The following is a 21,645-nucleotide window of genomic DNA, read 5'->3' on the forward strand; positions in this document are numbered from 1 at the left end:
TTTTTTGACATATATATGTGTGTGTGTACAGCCGTACCCCCATACCCAAATTTTTTGAAAATGGTCCGTACCCGTACCAGTACCGGTACCCGTACTGGCACCCGTACCGGCACCCGTACCCGTACCCGTACCCGTACCCATGTGACATAGGTCCTTGTAATAAAATGGACTACTTTGCAGTTTCTGACTAATCTTTATGCAAGTGGCAACTAATGTCAATGAAGGATGACTCTTTGACTCTTCTCGGTCCATTTTAGAATATGAGTACCACCACATATGAGCACTAATTGTATCCTAATCTCAACTTCTTAATTTTGCTAGATCTATGGTTATAAAAGAAAGTCAACTCAATGGGAAAGTGATAGGTTATAACGGTGAGTATTAGTATAGTTTTTGAAAACCCATCATATAGATGTCCATATGTGAGTTGTGCTTTCATATCAATCGAATGGTTGAAATTAGTGCATACAAGTACTCGTAGTATTCATATTCTAAAACTAATATGGTTAACTTTTTAAAAATCTATGTAAGAGCAAGACATTTCCATTAGTGACCTGCCTATTCATATCAATCGAACACTTCAAATTCGTGCATACAGCTACCTATATTTGGAAGTGCTTAAATTCTGAAACCTGTGTATACAGCAAAAAGAAACACATATTATTAGAAAAAAATGTGTTAAAAATGTCAGAAATTGCTCAGCTGAATAAAACAGGAAAAATGCGGTTTTTATAAAAACTGTCAAAAAACGAAAACAACTCATTTGCCTTTATTAGTTTTTTCCCCCTTTTTTTCATTTTAAATGTTTTTGCCGTTTTTAGTGCTAGATGTTTTATTTCACATTTTTTTCTTTTCCTTTTTAAGATTTTGGCCACCTTTTTGTTCTGATAAAAGATTAATTGTTTTAAAATTTGCCGAAATTTTTTCATTCTTTTCCCATCGAAAACAACTTTGCCATACTATACCCATACAAAACGTTTCCGTTTAAAACTCAAAAATAATAATTGTGGCTAACTGGCTATATATATATATATTCTATTAATAACTGGCTGTTTCGATTCATTGGAACAACTCGATGAATTAATGACCATATATAGAACCTATCCAATTTTTACTGTGAGATGGTTGGCTGTATATATATATATATATACATATATATATATATATATATATATATATATGTATACATATATATATATATAGACTCGCTGCATCTATTAAGTTTTTTTTTTTAGGAAATGCCACACATTAACCCTGCTCCTGTGCGGCATGGTTGTCAAGTATATCAAACCTGAAGAGGGTATTTTGGTAAAAGGTTGTCGTACTGTATAAAACTTGTACCAATATCTTTTATCAATGTTTTTTATTCTGTTTTTTACATTCTTAAAGAATAGTATGGTGTTGTGAAGAATGTGATGCATGCTAAAGTGTGTTAAGGATAAGCCTTTGCTGCCATCCTGCTTTTGTTGAAAACGTATTGGAGCCTTGTTTTTACTCTTTCTTTCTTTCTCTTTTAACATTTCCTTGTATATGTTGCAGAATGAAACTATTGAATCTTTATTTTCTCCAAGGCTTGAAATGCATGAGAGCTTCCATTCCTTGGTTTTGGTTGGACCCAGAAATTGTGAATGGAATTTTTTTGCTGGTGGAATCTAAAAAGTATGTGCATTATTCTTGATACACTTTTTGCTTTACATGGCAGTTTAATATATTCAAGGACATGGTTGGGATTTCATCAGAGACAATGCTGTTACTATGGAGTATGACGGAAAGATGCAATCCCGCATCAAAATTCAACACCTACTTTGACACGTTGCCGAAGGACTTCAATACTGGTAAAGCACATGGATTTTAGTCTAGAATATTAGCTATGAAGAAGTCTAGAAGATTATTTCTTTACTCCAAGGAGTTGTAGCGCACTGGGCAGCAAGGCAGTCCATTTCAAAGGGATCTGGGTTATAAATCCCGTGAGTAATGTCATGACCAGTTGTTTACTCTTCTGGACTGCAAAGTGTCCTGAAGCATGTTCTTGAGCCTCGAGGATGAGGAGCATTGGGGGGAGGCAATGACCTCTCTTCAGGGTGGTGGAAAGAACAAACTCACCCTGAAAAAAAGGAAGAAAGAAGATTATTTCTTGGTAGTATGCTGTTGCATGTCTTGGTCTGCCCGTCACAACTCCACGCTAGCTGGCAGAGCTCTCCTCCACAAATGATCATTCTTAAAATAGGAAAATGGCTGGGATGAGGTGCAGGCATAAACGCCACTTCGCCTCCAGCCTAAAAAGAAGTATACATCCTCTCCAAGACTGCCAATAATACGGCAAAGCTTCCATTGTTAATTTTAACAGTCCTCCATACTCATAAGTTCCATCAGTTTAAACTAGGGCCTAGGCCTGTTGTGGGAGTGTGTCGGGTCATTGAAGTGGTATTAAAGCTGGTTCAACACTCGGACCTAGGGTCGCACTCAGGTGAATGCATATGCCTTAAGGGGTTAGATTGTAATGCCCCACATTCAAAGTTTAGTTTCATGTTGAAGGTTGTGAAGATTCTTCAAGGGCTTATAATGAGGGTTTTTAAGTCATTGATTGTTTTGGTTCCTAGCCTTTTTGGGGTAGGAACCAAAACTGCTAGGGGCTGGTTGGGATCCGTCGAACCAGGGGCTCGAGCCGAGTGTGAGAGTGGGCTGGGTTGTTACATTGAGATAGAGCTTCCCTTGAGATGAGGGGGGATGTGTTTCTTTTGCATGATAAATGGGCAGCCAACTGTTGGGAATCAGTTCTACTTCTGGCTTCAGAGATACTTGTGGGTGAAGCAAACACTACCTTATGCTTAGGTCTCTTAGGTCCACAGTTTGGTTGATCCTTTGAGGACATATCCAGCTCTATCTTCATTTGGTATGAATCATAGTCACAAATAACGTTTCAGAGTTTTAAACGGTGAGGTTTTTCTCGGGTATAATACGGTGAGCTTGAAAAAAACGAGAAAAAGATGGTAAATTTTTAAAAATTAAAAGAAAATTAAAAATGGGAGAAAAATAAAATAAGTGAGAAACTAATAACACAGACATCTAAAGATAAATAGATTTGCAACAAATAAAAATTGAAAATGAAAAAAAAATAGTTGGCATTAAAAAAAATAAAAAAAGTGAAAAGAAACTCGAAAAAAGAGCATTAAAAACGTGGTTTTTTTGTTTTTAATGTTTTTTCTATTGAAAGAAAAAAAATGAGACAAATTTAACATGGAAAACCTTCCACTTGAGGGAACAACCACGATGAAGGGAGAACTGGTGCTCACTAGCAGCCAGACTCTCTCTAAAAAATTTCATTCACTCGTAAAAAAGTGGGGTTACAATGTCTTAAATAACGCCCAACAAGAACACAGACTGGATCCGATCCAGACCCGGACCCAGACATAAAAATACATTCACTAAAACACGTCGACACTCCCCCTCAAGTTGGGCATACATATCAAACATGCCTAACTTGGATACATTTTTCTCAAACAAGGTCAATGACAAGACTTTAGTTTGAACATCAGCTGCCTGATCTTCGGACTTTATGTATGGTAGAACCAATTCTTTAGCATCAATTCTCTCCCGAATAAAATGACGGTCAATCTCGACATGTTTTGTGTTCTGTCATGTAGCACCGGATTGTTGGCCAAGTTGATCGCTGATTTGTTATCACAATACATCTTAATTGGCCCTTCAATTTTTATCCCAATGTCACTTAATAATACTTTTAGCCACAATAGCTCAGAAACTCCCATGGCCATAGCCCTGTATTCAGCTTCTGCGTTAAACCGAGAGCAAACATCTTGTCTCTTACTCTTCCATACCACGAGATTCTCTCCCAGGTAGATACAATAGCCTGACCTCCTAGTATCAACACAGTCTGCCCAGTCAGCATCAGAGTATCCTTCAATCTCGAGAGAGTCTTGCCTAACATACGTGAGCCCCTTGCCAGGATTCCTCTTGAAGTAACACAAAATCATGTCAACAGCCTTCAAGTGAACATCTGTTGGAGCATGCATGAGCTGACTCATCACATTTACAACAAAGGTAATATCAGGTCTGGTGAGGGTAAGAAGAATCAACTTTTCCACCAGACACTGATACCTTTCCTTGGCATCTTTACAGAGAGGTTCCCCATCTCAAATACTGAGCTTGTATCCAACATCTAGAGGAGTAGGAGCAGGTCTACACCCAGTTTTCCAGTCTCCTTTAGTAAATGTAAAGTGTATTTACGTTGAATGAATACAAGGTTAGTGTTAGATGTAGCAATTCCAATACCAAGAAAATATCTCACTTACCAAGATCCTTGACATCAAACTCGACAGCCAACAATTCCTTCAATTTAATTGCTTCATCTTTATCATCACCTGTAAATCAACATATACTAACATAAGAGTCACTTTATGCTCATTCCTCTTCACAAAGAGTATGATATCCATTCCGTTGATTATAACCATGTTGTCTCATAACTAGTCTAAGATGTTCATTCCATGCTCGAGGAGATTGCTTGAGCCCATGCAAAGCTTTCCTAAATTTGCAGCATTTTCCTGGTTCCTCATATCGCGGGGGCATGCATATATACACCTCCTCTTCAAGGTCTCCATTAAAGCGTTGTTGACATCAAGTTGGTACATCTTCCACTCCTTTATCACTACTAAAGATATAACAACTCTGACAGTCTTCATCTTTGCAACAGGAGCAAAAGTTTCCAAGTAGTCAATTCCATATTTCTGACTGAACCCCTTGGCAACCAAGCAAGTTTTGTATCTATCAACACTCCCATCAGGCTTATACTTAATAGTGTAAACCCACTTGGATCCTACTAGATGAGCTGCTTCAGGAATCTCTACCACCTCCCACATTCTGTTTCTGTTAAGAGCTTCCATCCAGTGTTGTACGTATCGTACGATACGGGGCAGTATCGTACGATACGCATCGTCGTGTTCCGAAAATGCGATACGATACACCACTTGTATCATACAGTTACGATACAGGCATCGTATCGTACGATATGGTTACAATACGGCTACGATACAGTTACGATACGTACGATAGGGTACAATACAATAATTTTTATTGATTTTTTATATTTTTTCTGATTCTTTTTTTTAAAAATACAATTTAGTTACGATACGTTATGATATTTTACGATACAACGTATCTTAAAGCCAGATCGATACGGCTTACGATACGCTTTTTACATCATTGCTTCCATCTCTTCTTGCATTGCATGAGTCCACTTGAAATTGCTCTGAGCCTTAGCAACAGTTCTGAGAATCACAACCAAAGAAAGCGATGAAACCTTTGTAGTTCTTGCTCAGTTTAGAATATGATACGAAGTTACCAATAGGATGTTGAGTACATGACCTGACACCCTTTCTAAGAGCAATGAGTATCTCTTCATTTGCAACATCTATCTGAAATCTCTCAATAGACTTCTCTCGAGCACGACTTGGATCATCCAGGGAAGTTATAGCACTAGGATTGGGAGTATAATTCTTTCCACCAATCACCTCATCTATAGGCTCTACTGCAAGCAATCTTCGTCTAGAGTAAACCTGCCCAAAAAAGTGGTCATGTTCCTTCACTTTTTCAATAGTACAATAATCATCCTCCTTGTGCTCAAGAAGATTTGTAGCCTGACTCTCTTTTATTTTGTACTTCAGAAAATGTGTGAACTGAATTTCTTGACTTGGAGAATACTCTTCCCTAGATGTGAACTTCTCCTCTTGAAGAGAATTCTCACCAAAATAGGAGACATGTTCAAGGAAAGTGACATCTTTGGTAACATAGACACGACCAATGGAAGGATCAAGGCACTTATACCCCTTTTGAGTGAGAGAATAACCTACAAATACACCTTTAATCGACTGTGGATCAAGCCTTTTAATGTTACGATTGTGATTGTGAATAAAACAGACACATCCAAAGACAAGAGGTGGAAGAAGAAAGGGTTGACGACTCCCTGGTAACATAGAATGAGGAGTCTGCCCATTCAATACACGACTAGGCATACGATTAACCAAATATGAACTAGTGAGGACAACATCACCCCAACACTGTTTTGGAAGATGCCGTTGAAATGACGATTCTTTCTTTCAGCAACCCCATTTTTTGGGGGGGGGGGGACTGTAACCACAGGACGTCTCATGAACAATCCTTTTTTTTCGAAAGAAGTTATCGATAGACTGACACATATACTCACGAGCATTGTCAAACCGAAAGGTCTTCACAGAGGTTCCAAATTGAGTTTACACAAGAACAATGAACGGCTCTATGACATTACATACTTCACTACGGTCCTTCAGTAAGTATACAAAAGTGTTACAAGAACAATCATCTATAAAGGTTATAAAGTATTGAAAACCATGACAGGAAGGAATTCTTGAAGGTCCCCACATATCAGAATGAATCAAGGAAAAAACTTCATCAGTACGATTGGTAGAAATAGGGTATGAAGCCCCAACATGTTTAGAAAACTGACCTACATCACAAGATATCACATTCATATCTGATAAGATTAGAGAGAATTATATTTTGATTAACCTCGAAATCTGCCCTAACTCCTCTTTATATAGACTAGAGGAGAGTGAGAAGATACAAGAGACCCATCTAAAGGAAATGTTATTACAAAAGTACCCTCTTAAACCTAAAACTGAATATAAACACATCTTAACACTCCCCCTCAAGTTGGAGCGTATATGTCAAATAGGCTCAACTTGGAACAGCAGCTTTGGAATGGTCCCCTTGCAAGAGCCTTAGTAAAGATATCAGCCGTTTGCCCTGTAGTTGAAATGTGTGAGGTACTTACAAACCCCTTTTGAATAATGTCTCTGGTATAGTGACAATCTACTTCAACATGCTTGGTTCTTTTATGAAAAGCCGGATTATTAGCAATAAACAGTGCAGCTTTGTTATCACATAACAATTGCATAGGAAGAGGCACTTCGACAGTAAGATCCAACATCAAGGATCTAACCCACATAACTTCAGCAGTACCCTGAGCCATAGCTCTATACTCAGATTCTGCACTTGATCTGGCAACCACAGTTTGCTTCTTACTCTTCCATGTAACCAAGTTAGATCCAATAAACACACAAAATCCAGTGGTGGATTTTCTGTCCGAGGGTCATCCCGCATAGTCGGCATCAACATACACAAATATAGTGAGTGAGGTACCATTCTGAAAGAAGAGTCCGGTTCCTGGTGAATTCTTTAGATACCTAAGAATCATCATAGCAACATCCCAATGAACTTTCTTGGGCTTATCCATAAATTGACTCACTCTGCTAACAGCATAGGCAATGTCAGGTCGAGTAACAGTGATGTATAGGAGCTTCCCAACAATCCCTCTATACTGTCTCGCATCAACATCTTCAGTATCATCATCATACAAGCGGGTATTGATATCCATAGGCGTGGATGCAGGTCGACACCCCAGCATCCCTGTCTCTTGCAAAACATCAGTAACGTATTTCCTCTGGCACATGATAAGGCCCTTTCGATTTCTGGCAAACTCAATACCGAGGAAATAACGTAGTTCACCAAGGTCCTTGGTGACAAAGTGTTGTCCAAGGACATCCTTGATGTTGGAAATCCCCTGATCATCATCCCCTGTAACAATGATATCATCAACATAGACAAGAACTATCACCGTACCTGTAGAAGTCTTCTTGACAAAGAGGGAATGATCGGCCGAAGAACGTCTGAAGCCCTCATTCTCAATATTCTCTGACAATTTCTGAAACCAAGCTCGAGGACTCTGTTTCAGACCATAAATCGCCTTTCGCAATCTGCACACTTTCTGACACTCCCCCTCAGCAACAAACCCTGGTGGTTGCTGCATATACACTTCTTCATGTAAGTCACCATAGAGAAATGCATTTTTGACATCAAGCTGTGATAGGGACCAATTCTTGCTGACAGCCACAGCAAGGAGAATCCGTAAAGAAGCATGTCGTGCCACAGGAGAGAAGGTATCATAATAATCAACCCCATAAGTTTGGGTATAGCCTTTAGCAACCAGTCGAGCCTTATATCTGTCAATGCTGCCATCCGCTCTGTATTTGATAGTAAAGACCCATCTACAACCAACAATGGCTGCATCAGCTGAAGGAGTAACAAGTGTCCAGGTGCCTCTAGACTGAAGAGCATCCATCTCTTCTTGCATAGCTGCGGCCCATTTTGGATCAGAGAGAGCATCCATGGGATTCTGTGGAAGAGCAATAGCCGACAGCCCCTTGACAAACTGTCGGTACATAGGAGTGAGTCTATCCATGGATAAATGACCAGAGATAGGATGCAAAGTGCAACTGCGTTTGCCTTTCCTTTGAGCAATGGGCATATCAAGTTCATTAGGAGCATGAACATGCTCGTGACATTCTCCTATGCCATCATTACATAAAAAATTGTCAGCAGAGTTTGTGTCAGGAATTACCTTGGGCGTGCTGGGTGAAGGCACAGGGGCACAGTGAGCAGGCGCAACAGGTTTAGTACGACGTTGGTAGACAGCCCCAAAGCGTGAGTCAACTGGTTTTGGACAACTCATGAGAGGTAGAGGAAAATGGACTTCATCATTCAATTCAGGCGCCCTTAATTGAGTTCCATTTGGGGAGAAGAAAGAGGTTGACTCAAAGAATGTAACGTCAGCACTCACATAATACCGACGAGTAGAAGGATCATAACATCGATATCCCTTTTGAGTGCGGGAATAACCAACAAAGATCGTTTTGATGGCCCGAGGAGACAACTTATCTCGCCCAGGACCAAGCAACTGAACAAAGGCAACACATCCAAAAACACGAGGTGGAACAGAAAACAAGTCTCTGTCAGGAAAGAGGACAGAGGTAGGAATAAGGTCTCCCAACACAGATGACGACATACGATTAATAAGATAGCATGCTGTGAGAACAGCATCTCCCCAGTAAGAATGGGGAACATGGCTATGTATGATAATGGTTCTGGCAACATCAAGAATATGACGGTGTTTCCTTTCAGCAACCCCATTTTGTTGGGAGGTATAGGCACAAGAGGTTTGGTGGATGATACCCTTATCCCTGAAAAATCGTTCTAAAGAGGAAGCACAGAACTCAAGAGCATTGTCAGAGCGCACAATTTTGACACAAGTATCAAACTGAGTCAGAATTTCATTGATAAAATTTTTGATTACATGACCCACTTCAGATTTATTCTTCATAAGAAAAACCCAACTAACACGACTGTGCTCATCGACAGCAACAAGATAATATCGATGACCTTGAAGATCAGGTGTACGACTCGGGCCCCAAACATCAAAATGAAGTAACTCAAACACGGAATGACTACTTCTACTGGGCCGCGGAGGAAAGGATGACCGATGGTGTTTGCCCAACTGACAAGACTCACATTGAAAAGAAGACTTAGGAGACAGCTGAGGAAGAACATGCAGCAGTTTCTGAAACGGTAGATGTCCAAAACGTAAATGCCAAGTATAAGCCGAGGATGAGGATGACCCTGAAGAGGTAGACCCAGCAAAGGGAAAGGGATGCACTAGCCTGTAAAGACCTCCCTGTTCACGGCCACTGCCAATCACCCTGCCCGTCAGTATATCCTGAAACACAAGAGAAGAGGAGTCAAATATAGCACGACAGTTTAAATCTCTGGTAATCTGACTGATAGACAGTAGGCTATGTGGGAATTCTGGTGCATGAAGAACATGTTGCAACGGCAATGATGAAGTAAGTTGGACCTCTCCATGTCCAACAACTGGAGAATATTTGCCATCTGCTAGAATAACCGAGCGACCAGGTGGAGCAGGGACATATGAAGTAAACTGTGCCTTGTCTCCACAGAGATGTGTCGATGCACCCGAATCAATGAGCCAATTTGTAGTGTCAGTAGCAGGAGTACAGTCAGAATACATACCAGATGAAGACGCACTGGCAGCAGTAGTGATAGTAGAGGTGGTCGGATTAGGAGCTTGTTGAGTTCTATCTCCAATCAAGTTTCTCAACTGAGAGATAATATCATCTGCACGTAACTCACTAGAGGAAATAGTATGCTGAGTCTTAGGCTGCTCTGGAGAATCAGTAAATACAGTCTAATTTGCAACAGCTGGACGACCATGTTTCTGCCAACACTTATCCACAGTGTGACCAATGCGATGACAAAACTGACATACTGGGCGCGAAGGGGTAGTGCCACAGCCACGGTATCCTCGTCCTCTGGCAAAGAGGGACCCACCTCTGCCACGAGTAGCAAGCATAGTAGAAGTGGTATCAAGAACAGTCGATGCAGGGATTGGAATTCTGCTTAGCCTACTATAAGCCTCATCAATAGGAGGGATCGAGGGACTAGTGAGCATCTGATTCTTTGCTGATTCATAAACAGAGTCTAATCCAGAGAGAAATACCCCTACCATAAGCATATCTCTATATGCCTTTTGTTGTTCACACTTACATGAGGAAAGTAGCTATTTAGTCTCTCAAACATGGACTTGAGACTAGAATAATAAGTATGAAGAGGGCGACCATCTTGGCGCATCTGATGAATATCATGATGAAGCTGCATAATTCTTGTTTCATTCCTTGCTTGTGAATAGGTGGCTGCAAGGGAATCCCACATATCCTTTGCACTTTCCTTATGCAAGACTTCATTTGCAATGTCTTGAGTAAGAGTACCAACAATCCATACCATAACCAACGAATTATCTTTAAACCAAGTAGTATATTTTCCTACCTTCTGTACGGGCTCGGGCTCCAATATGAGATGTTCCTTCTCATGAGCGATCAAGGTTCTTTTTACTTGCATGGCCCACATCTCGTAATTACCCCCATCCATTTTGGTGATAATGCTGGAAAATGGGGAACTCTTCATCTCTCCCGACGATACAAAGGAAGAGGTATTAGCGCCACTGCTAATTTCAGACATCTTTCAACACAAAGGAGGAAACCGAGCCACGGAATAGGAAGTGCAGGCAAAAAGAAGACAATCACATATCGAAAGACAACATGCTGATCATGAAGCAATATGCAGTTAACGCACGCAGCAATCCATAAGTCTGATCGGCCGGAAGAGGCAACAACAGAGCTGAACGAAGAGAGATACCAGAGACGACAGCGAAGACGCTGAGAAGAAAATCAGCGTGCAGAGCAGCGGCGGAGCAGCGGGCAGCGGAGGAGCAGCAGTGTGCAGAGCAGCAGAGGAGCAGCGGAGACAAAGCAGCAGCGACGGGAATTAGGGCAGCGGCGGGAGATGACAGCGACGGCGGCGGGCGGAGAGGACAGCGACGGGCGGAGATGGGTGGACACGAGCGGCGGGCGGAATAGCAGCGACGGGCGCGGTCAGGCGGCGGGTGGCGCCGCTCAATCGGCGACGACGCGCCGAGGAGGAGGAGACGGCTGGAGCTCTGATACCATGATAAGATTAGAGAGAATTATATTTTGATTAACGTCGAAATCTGCCCTAACTCCTCTTTATATAGACTAGAGGAGAGTGAGAAGATACAAGAGACCCATCTAAAGGAAATGTTATTACAAAAGTACCCTCTTAAACCTAAAACTGAATATAAACACATCTTAACAATATCTGTAGAACATAAATCAAGAAATAGCTGTCTCAAAACTTCAAAAGGAAGATGACCAAGAAATTCATGTCAACACAAAAACAACTGAAGAAAGTCTTCTCTATTCTTTGTCTTGCTGACTGTTGTCATGAGAGCTGTGACAACACGCACGGGTAACCGATATAGCCCTTCAAACACCAAACAGTCCCAATTCTCTTCCCTGTCACCAAGTCCTGTAAAACACTACAATTGGCAGAAAAGATAAGTTCGCAATTCAGCTCTTTTGTAATCTTGCTGACATATAAGAGTTTCATGAGAAGATGTGGAACATGTAAAAGCATTGTGGACTAAGAACTTGTTTAAAAGTGAGAGACTCCCTTTCCCAGCCACAGAGATAGAGGAACCATCGGCAAGAGAAACACGTTCCTTTCCTGATGAGAGCTTATACTCATGGAAAAGCATAGGATTGCTAGTCATGTGGTGAGTAGCACCACTGTCAACAATCCATTCTCCCAGACAAGAATTACTTTTTTCTCCAGAGATGGCAAGGTTGCGGTTAATTTTCATATCATCTGATGCCTCAGCTTGACTAGTATCAATCTGACTTAAGCATGCATGGAGCTCACGAATCTGTTTAGCAGAGATTGATGTTTTTTCTCCATTAGGCTCAGTCACACCAAAACTAGGCTTCTTCCCACTAGATGACTTCCCACGACTATTCATTTTTGCGAGATGCAAATCCCAGCAAAACTCGACAGTATGACCGGTTTTCTTGTAGTGCGTACATTTTTGGGAGGATCAGTTGGCCCCCATAGCACGGCTAACAAGGGTAGACCTCTCAGTGTAAGATGTATGAGCCTCCTTTCTTCTTGTTATAACCAGGTGTCTTTGCTCCTCAACTTCAACAGGAGAATAAACATCTTTGAAGAAATATGCAACGGAAGAGAGGAAAAGAGAAGAAACACACGATATACGTGGAAAACCTCAAGAAGAGGTGAAAAACCACGGAGAAGCTCTAACCTAGGGGCAAAACCGCAACCCTAGGAGAGAGAAAATTATATTCCACTTAATCAACAAAACAACACTAAGTGGGATTATAAGGGAGAAACCCGCCTAGGGTACCGAGCCACTCTCGGTTCCCGTGCCCATGGGACCGGGTCCATATCCAGACCCGGTTCCCTTATACAAGATATTCTAACCCCTCAAGCTTGGCATACATGTCAAACATGCTAAGCTTGCTCACATTTTTTTCAAATTGAGATGTACATAAGGCTTTGGTTAAAACATCTGCAATTTGATCTTCAGACTTCATATAGGGCAGGATCAACTCCTTTGAATCAATGCGTTCCTGTATGAAATGGCAATCAATCTCCACGTGTTTGGTTCTGTCATGCAGGACGGGATTATTTGCAAGGTTGATCGCAGATTTGTTGTCGCAGTACATCTTCATCTTTACTTCCATTTCAATTCCAATATCTGCTAGAAGGATCTTCAACCATAGCATTTCTGTAACTCCCATAGCAACCGCCCTGTATTCAGCCTTAGCACTGGATCTAGAACAAACTTCTTGCCTTTTACTTCTCCATACAACCAGGTTACCCCCTAGAAAGATGCAATATCCTGTGGTAGACCTTCTAGTATCAGTGCACCCTGCCCAATCTGCGTCAGAGTATCTTTCAATATTAAGTTGGTCTTGCTGAGTATACAGTAATCCTTTTCCTGGGTCATTTTTCAGATACCCCAACACTCTTTTTGCACTCTTCCAGTGACAATCAGTAGGAGCATGCATAAACTGACTCAACACATTCACAGCATAGGTGATATCAGGGCGAGTGAGGGTAAGATAGATGAGCTTACCAACCAACCTCTGATACCGACCTTTTCCTTCCTCATCTAGGATGTTGCCAGTTTTGATGCTTATCTTCGTACCAGACTCCATTGGAGTTAGAAAGGGCTTACATCCAAGTTTACCTGTCTCCTTTAAGAGATCCAGAGTGTACTTCCTTTGGCTCATAACAAGCCCTGTCTCTGATCGAGCAATCTCTATCCCCAGAAAGTACCTTAGTTTACCCAGATCTTTCAGATCAAATTCAGCAGCTAACCTCTCTTTCATCTTCTTTTTCTCTTTTCATCGTCACCTGTGACAATCATATCATCAACGTATACAAGAAGGAGACTCACCAAACCATTTCTCTGCTTAATGAATAGGGTGTGATCACCATTTCCCTGTTTGTATCCATTAGTCTTCATCACTATCCTCAGTCTTTCAAACCAAGCTCTAGGAGACTGCTTTAGTCCATACAAGGCTTTCTTGAGATGACAACATTTTCCGCTTTGGGCATATCCAGGGGGCATGCTCATATAAACCTCTTCTTCTAGATGGCCGTTCAAGAATGCATTCTTGACATCAAGCTGGTCCATGCTCCACTTCTTTTGTACAACAAGTGCTAAGATGACTCTCACGGTTTTCAGTTTGGCAACAGGGGCAAAAGTTTCAAGATAATCAATACCATATTTCTGACTGAACCCCTTTGCAACAAGGTGAGCCTCATACCTTTCCACAGTACCATCAGGTTTGTACTTCACACTAAACACCCACTTGGAACCAACTAAATGAGTGTCCTTAGGGATATCAACAACTTCCCACGTGCTGTTCTTTGCCAAGGCATTCATCTCCTCTGTCATGGCCTGTAGCCATTTAGGATCCTCTCTGGCATCTTCCACACACCTGGGGATCACAGACTTAGACAAGGATGTAATAAAGCATTTGTAATTCTTACTAAGTTTCGCATAAGAGACAAATCTCTAAATAGGGTAAAAAGTACATGACCTGGTTCCCTTGCACAAGGCTATGGGAAGCTCTTCATCTATTGGACTTGGGTCATCCGGGGAACTCACAGGATTGGGATTGGTTACATCAACATCTTCAACCACATCTGTCTTCTTTCTGATGTACAACTGGCCGAACAGATGATCATGGGCTGTGGGCTGATCATCCACAGAGTTCCCTTGCACAGGGCTGTCACTATCACCTCTGACTGTCTCTGTCACACTGGGGCTGTCGCTTTCACCTTTGACTGTCTCTGTCACACTGTGGCTGACCTTGTACTCTAAAAAATCCATAAACTGAACCAGCTGGTCTGAGGAATACTCTTCCACACTTTTTCCTATACACTCCCCCTGAAGAGGATTCACAGGAAAATACGCCTCATGTTCATGAAAGGTAACATCCCGAGAGACATAAATTTTGGAGGTAGTAGGGTCAAGACACTTATATCCCTTCTGAGTTGGAGAATACCCCAAGAAGACAACTTTGACGGACCGAGGATCAAGTTTCTTAAGGGTTGGACTATGGTCATGAACAAAGCAAGGACACCCAAACACTCGAGGAGTAAGAGGCCAAGGGTTATGAGTGGGCCTAAGAACAAAGTATGGAGAACGACCATTCAACACATGAGTAGGCATACGGTTAATTAGATGGGTACTAGTGAGAAGAGCATCACCCCAGTAGCGCTTAGGGACATGCCTATGGAACATAATGGCACGGGTGACTTCTAATAAATGGCGATTTTTACGTTCGGCAACGCCATTTTGAGGAGGTGTGTAACTACAGGATGTCTCATAAATAATACCCTTTCTCCTCAAGAAATCATCTATAGATTGGGAGACATACTCCCGAGCATTATCAGTGCGGAAAGCTTGAACAAAGGTCTGAAATTGAGTCTCAACAAATGCAACAAAATTTTCGACAATGATGGGAACTTCACTACATTCTTTCAACAGGTACACGAACGTACAATGGGAGTAGTCATCAATAAGAGTCATAAAATAATGAAAACCACGACAAGTGGGTACTCCCAAAGGACCCCAAACATCAGAGAACCAAAGCAAACAGACGAGTGGTTTTATTGAGAGAAATAGGGTACGAAGCCCTGACATGTTTAGCCAACTGGCAAACTTCACATGAGAAAGAGTCAATAGAAACAGAAGTAAAAAGCCTTGGAAACAACTTCTTGATCAACTGGAAAGGGAGATGCCCAAGACGCTCGTGCCATCGCATAATGGTAGATCTGTCTTCTATGCCTAACAACCGTCCACTAGTGGCTGAGATCAAGGCAGACGCAACTTGCACGGGCAGTCTGTAGAGTCCATCAATAACCGAACCAATCCCAATCTTCTTCCCCGTCACCAAGTCCTGTAGGGAACAATGATCAGCAGAAAAGATTAGATTACAATTGAGTTCTCTGGTAATACTGCTGACAGATAACAGGTTCACAAGAATATTGGGAACATGGAGAGCATTATGAAGATGATATTTATTCAACAAGGACAAACTCCCTTTTCCAGCCACAGAAATAGAAGTCCCGTCAACCATAGACACGCGTTGCTGCCCTGAGGACAATTGGTATTCTTGAAACAGCTTAGGATTCCCTGTCATATGATGCGTAGCCCCACTGTCATCAATCCAATCACCAAGTGAGGGATTACCTTGATCGCTTGTGGCTACAAGAGCTTGAGTTAATTTAGCTCCTTCGGACGTGGAAGTTTCCTCTTGCGTAGTAGTCAACCGACTGATATAAGCTTGTAATTCCTTGATTTGATCGGAGGAAAGTTTTGATTTTTCAACAGTTGAGGAACTACCCTGACTAGAGTCAGGAACAGAAGAACCTCGTCGACTAGAAGGAGGGCGACCACGAACAAGTCTCTTCTCAGGATGAATATCCCAACAAAAATCCACAGAATGCCCCAACTTGTTACAATGACTCCAACGTCGAACAGAACGCTGTCCAGTCCCAGAGGCACGACTAACAAACGCTGAGGGGGAACTCCCATGGCTGGAGTCAATATGCATAACTTGACGACGTTGTTCCTCAGATTCCACCCAGGCATACACCTCCTCAATCCCGGGGATCTCGTCACAATTGAGAATTTGGCTCCTAATGGATTCAAATTCATCGCGTAAGCCTCCAAGGAAAATAAAAGTCCAGTCCATCCATTCTTTGTCCCAGTACAGGGCATGATCAGAACCGCAATGCCAGTCATCATTCACATGGTAGTCTAGTTCCTCCCATTTAGTCTTCAGGGCTACAAAGAAAGAAGCTACAGACAAGTCACCCTGTTTAAGAGAGTAGATGCTACGTTTGATTTGGTACGTACGCAATACTCTCTTCTTACGGCCATACATCCGCGCAAGCACAGTCCACATGTCGTATGCAATCGATTTACGCAAGATCAGAGGCTGAATATCTACGGAAGCAGAACTAATGATCCATACTTTTATGTCTATCTTCCAATGCCCAAGTCGCCCATCGCGGATCCGTTTTTGAAGGTGCAGGTTTCTCCCCAGTAATATAGGGCAGACGACCACGACTGGTTATCCCGATTTCTAGGGCAGCAAACCAAGAGAGATAGTTGTCCTTGTTCAGCCTGATGGAGGTGACTTGAACAGGCAAGTTCTCGCTCTTGGTATTGTTGCCCGTATCTAGGGCATCATCGATCTTGGGAGTCATCGCTTCGACCATCACAATCACCAAAGAGAAGCAATACCCAGCACCAGAGACGACAGACAAGAGGCAGCAGAGGCGGAAGAATTACTGGCGGTGATAGCAATGACGGCGGCGACGATGGCGACGCAGGAAAAGCGACGGCGGCAGCAATGACGGCGACGATGACGCCGGCGATGCAGGAAAGGCGACGACGCTGGAAATGATGCCGGTGACGGCGCTGGAACTGGCGGCGGCGGCACTGGAACAGGCGGCGACGGCGGGAGATGAGCAGCGGCGGAAACGATGGAAACACACAATCACAGAGCAAAACCCACACACGGTAGCTCTGATACCATGAAGATAGACCTCTCAGCAATGTTATCCGTATCGTACGATACGGACGCGTATCGTACGATACGTATCGTCCGTATCATCATTTTCGATACGGTACACCTAATCAATACGATACGCGTATGTATCGTACGCGTATCGCACGTATCGTGCGATACGGTGGGCGTATCGCACGATACATGCGATACACCCCCGTATCGCACGATACGGGAGTAAAATTAAAAAAGGGGCCGTCGGGCCCCTTTTTTGCTTCTTATTCTCAAACCGACGCTCCTCTCTCTCTCTCTTCTTGTTTCTCAACGCTGCCAGAGACGTGGGAGGGAGAGATTTTCTCCATTGCATCAAGATTTGCCGGTGAAGAAGCTTCATTCCTCGTTGTGGGGAGTCTTGGGACGGTGGGAAGCTTGGAGAAAGAGGGTTTTTTGGTTTTTAACACCAAGAAGGTAAGAAATAACTCATTTTTGCCGTTGAATCGTTCATTTCTCTTATTTCCTACATTTATTTGTATGTTTTTACTTGTTTTGTAAAGATATAATGTCGGATCCTGCATGGCAGTGGTGTACAAGGGTGAATCCCAAAAATAGATTAAGAGTTAAGTGCAATTATTGTAAGCAAATCATATCAGGAGGGATTTCTCGCTTTAAACACCATATAGCTGGTACACACAGCGATGTGGCTGCTTGCAATGGCTCCCAAGAGATCCCATTGCCAGCGTATGTAAAGCACCAGTGTCAGCAACTTCTTGATGCAGTGAAAGCAAGTAGGATTGAAAAGGACATGGAAGATGCGGAGGAAGGATATGGGGACCCACATGAAGGAGAAGAAAGTGAAGGTGAAGATGTTCAACTTGAACAAGAAGATGTTGGTGTCAGTTTGGAAACAACTAAAGGGAAAGGCATCATGCATGGTGGTGGTTCTTCTGCAACCAGAAAAAGAAGAGGTGCAAGTGTAAGTTCAGTTTCACGAGGACGTGGCAGAAGTCAGGGTCGTACTGGTGGTGGTAGAGTACCTACTATGAAGTCGAGCAATATGTCTGGTTCGATCAAGAATTTTTTTCCCAATTATACTGCTGCTGGTGCTCAGCCTGAGATTCGTATAGCCATGCAATCAAAGGATATTATTGAAGCAGCAGATGAAACCATAGGAAGGTGGTTCTATGATGCATCCATTCCCTTCAATGCAGCAAACTCTTATCATTATCAGCCTATAGCAGATGCGATTGCTAGTGTAGGGCGAGGGTATAAAATGCCCTCTTTTCATAAATTGCGAGGTAAAATTCTCAACAATATAGTTAGAGATGTGAAGACATATTGTGATGAACTAAAATTGAGCTGGAAAGCTACAGGATGCAGTGTAATGGCAGATGGGTGGACAGACATCAAGAACAGAACATTGGTAAACTTCCTTGTATATTGCCCTCTTGGTACTATGTTCTTAAAATCTGTTGATTTGTCTGATACTCCTAAGACTGCTGATGTGTTGTTTGGGATTTTTGATAAAGTTATAGAAGAAGTTGGGCCTGAAAATGTCGTACAATTTATCACTGATAATGCAGCAAATTATAAAGCTGCAGGTGAAATGTTAGCAGCACGATATGGGACATTTTATTGGAGTCCATGTGCTGCTCACTGTGTAAATCTTATGCTTCAGGATCTTGGTGAAAGGGATGATATGAAGTTGACAGTTCACAGATGCCAAGAAATCACGAAGTTTATTTACAATCATGCTTATGTCTTGAATTTGATGAGGAAATTCACAAATGGGGCTGAATTGATTCGACCTGCACAAACACGGTTTGCTACAAATGTTTTGACTGTGCAGGGTATAGTCAAGCAAAGAACTTCTCTCAGGCAGATGTTTTCAAGTGATGATTGGGCTGCATATCCACATGCCTATAAAAGAAAGGCTACGACAGTTGTGGATACCATCTTCGATGTTGACTTTTGGGAATCATGTGTGCACTTATTGAAGATTTGTGTACCTCTAGTGAAAGTCCTCAGATTAGTTGATAGTGAAGATAGACCTTCTATTGGATATTTATACGAGTCTATGGATAGAGCCAAGGAGGCCATTAGAGATAATATGAAGGGAAAAAAGAAGTTGTACATGCCTATATGGAAGATTATAGATGAAAGGTGGTCTGGACAACTTCATCGCCCACTTCATGCAGCAGCCTACTACCTAAATCCTGCTATTAGATATCTTCCCACTTTTAAGAAGGACAGAGAGGTCGAGTATGGCATGTTGGATTGCATTGATGTGTTAGTAAGTGACAGTAAAGAACAAGACACTATCCATATGTCGATCAACAAATATGATACGGCTTCTGGTACCATGGCGAGAGACACAGCAGTTCGATGCAGGACAACTATGCGTCCAGGTATTAGAAAAAGAAACTTTATACTTTTAGTTTTTGTTGTTTAACTTTTATTCTACCTTCTCATATATTTATTGCTGACAACATTTTTACTTTCCATCTGTTATTAGATTTGTGGTGGGAAAGGTTTGGGCCTGATTGCCCAGAATTAAGGAAGCTTGCAATTAGAATCCTCAGTCAAACATGTAGTCAAACATGTAGTGCAACTGGATGTGAAAGAAATTGGAGTGTATTTCAGCACATCCATAGTAAGAAGAGGAATAGGCTGGAACATAAAAGGTTGAATGACCTTGTTTATGTTCGTTATAATATGAAGTTGAGACAAAGGTAAACATTTGTTTTGTTATACAAGAATATCAAATTCTGATATATATTTTAATCTCTAACAATTTGTTAATTTTTTCTCTTGTTAGGCAACTAGAAACAACATCTACGAGGAAGCATCACAATCAATATGATCCTATCTTCATTGACCATTTTGATATATTAGATTCTTGGGTTGAAGAAGAACCAGCTGCAATACTTGATGAGGACGATCTTGATTTTTTGAATGTTGAAGGAGCAGCAGAGATTGTTGAAGAAGGAGAGGTTGGGTCGGAGCAATGGAATGTTGGTGACATTCCATTTGCAACAGAGGGGATAGAAGAAGAAGTTATTGAAGAAAATGAAGATGATGATGAAGAATGAAGATGATGATGCAAATGACGATTGACGATGCTTTTTGTTTTGAGTTTTGAAAACTATGTCAATATGTTCTGAGTTTTGACTTCTGAACTTATGAATTGTGATGTAATTGAATACTCTTAGGTTGTTTAGTATGTTATTTTGTTTTTTGAATGTGTGATTTCTTATTTTGGAATGTCTTGTTCATATGCATACCTCATACTTCATAGTTCATATACATGAATGATGAATGTTCCTTTACTTTAAATACATTTTTCTTGAATTTTTCTGATTTTTACTAGTTTTTTTTGGATTTTTTTAGATTTTTTCTGATTTTTTTCTATTTTTTATAAATTTTTAATATTTTTTACAAATTAAAAAATTAATTTTACGATACGTTACGATACATTTACGCTACGTTACGATACAGCGTATAGGTCGGCCCGACCGATACACGATACGATACGGCAGTGATAACATTGCCTCTCAGTGTACATTTTTGGGAGGATCAGTTGGCCCCCATAGCACGGCTAACAAGGGTAGACCTCTCAGTGTAAGATGTATGAGCCTCCTTTCTTCTTGTTATAACCAGGTGTCTTTGCTCCTCAACTTCAACAGGAGAATAAACATCTTTGAAGAAATATGCAACGGAAGAGAGAAAAAGAGAAGAAACACACGATATACGTGGAAAACCTCAAGAAGAGGTGAAAAACCACGGAGAAGCTCTAACCTAGGGGCAAAACCGCAACCCTAGGAGAGAGAAAATTATATTCCACTTAATCAACAAAACAACACTAAGTGGGATTATAAGGGGGAAACCCGCCTAGGGTACCGAGCCACTCTCGGTTCCCGTGCCCATGGGACCGGGTCCATATCCAGACCCGGTTCCCTTACACAAGATATTCTAACAATCTTCAATGATATGCATTTCTTCAGAATTAATAATTTGACTCCTTATGCCTTCAAAATCATCATTGAGCCCTGCGAAGAACACAAACACCCTGTTCTTCCATTCTTTGGTCCAATAACGCAGCTGGTCTTGGAGACCACTCCAAGTGTCATCCGAATAGTTGTCAAGTTCTTCCCATTTTGATTTCAATATCGCATAAAAATCAGCCACCAGAAAGTTCCCCTTGTCGAAGAGCATAGATATCCTTCATTAGCTGATATACACAAACAATCTTTCTTCTTTTGGCCATACATTTGTTCCAAAA

General features: G+C 41.6%; 2 protein-coding genes across 7 annotated transcripts in view; both read left to right on the forward strand.

Moving 5' to 3' along the window:
* The window catches only part of LOC116253606 (uncharacterized), an 86,053-nt gene that overhangs the window by 21,417 nt on the left and 42,991 nt on the right, over positions 1-21,645 (forward strand). For all 5 annotated transcript variants that reach the window (XR_004172495.2, XR_004172494.2, XM_031628517.2 and 2 more), the window contains one exon: positions 1,703-1,835. Coding sequence is in view for 3 of the 5 variants with exons in the window: in XM_031628517.2 (XP_031484377.1) it covers positions 1,703-1,835 (133 nt within the window). In the remaining 2 variants the exon portion in view is untranslated. The remainder of the gene's footprint in view (positions 1-1,702; positions 1,836-21,645) is intronic.
* Positions 17,652-20,540, forward strand: LOC126410004 (uncharacterized). 2 transcript variants are annotated; one of them, XM_050077449.1, is made up of 4 exons: positions 17,652-17,834; positions 17,921-19,771; positions 19,879-20,095; positions 20,182-20,540. In XM_050077449.1, the coding sequence occupies exons 2-4, from the start codon at positions 17,926-17,928 to the stop codon at positions 20,453-20,455; spliced, it is 2,337 nt and encodes a 778-aa protein (XP_049933406.1). In that variant the 5' UTR covers positions 17,652-17,834; positions 17,921-17,925; the 3' UTR covers positions 20,456-20,540. The 2 variants fall into 2 exon arrangements, with proteins under 2 accessions (XP_049933406.1, XP_049933405.1); XM_050077448.1 differs by having other exon boundaries at positions 17,652-19,771.

This window comes from Nymphaea colorata, chromosome 4 (assembly GCF_008831285.2).
Source record: "Nymphaea colorata isolate Beijing-Zhang1983 chromosome 4, ASM883128v2, whole genome shotgun sequence".
Taxonomy (NCBI): Eukaryota; Viridiplantae; Streptophyta; class Magnoliopsida; order Nymphaeales; family Nymphaeaceae; genus Nymphaea; species Nymphaea colorata.

Bases quoted from the DNA above. Each gene is read 5' to 3' on its own strand.
- LOC126410004 (XM_050077448.1), top strand. From the start codon at position 17,926: ATGTCGGATCCTGCATGGCAGTGGTGTACAAGGGTGAATCCCAAAAAT. The intron at 19,772-19,878 runs GTATTAGAAAAA...ATCTGTTATTAG, and splicing joins CAGGACAACTATGCGTCCAG to ATTTGTGGTGGGAAAGGTTT. The intron at 20,096-20,181 runs GTAAACATTTGT...TTCTCTTGTTAG, and splicing joins AATATGAAGTTGAGACAAAG to GCAACTAGAAACAACATCTA.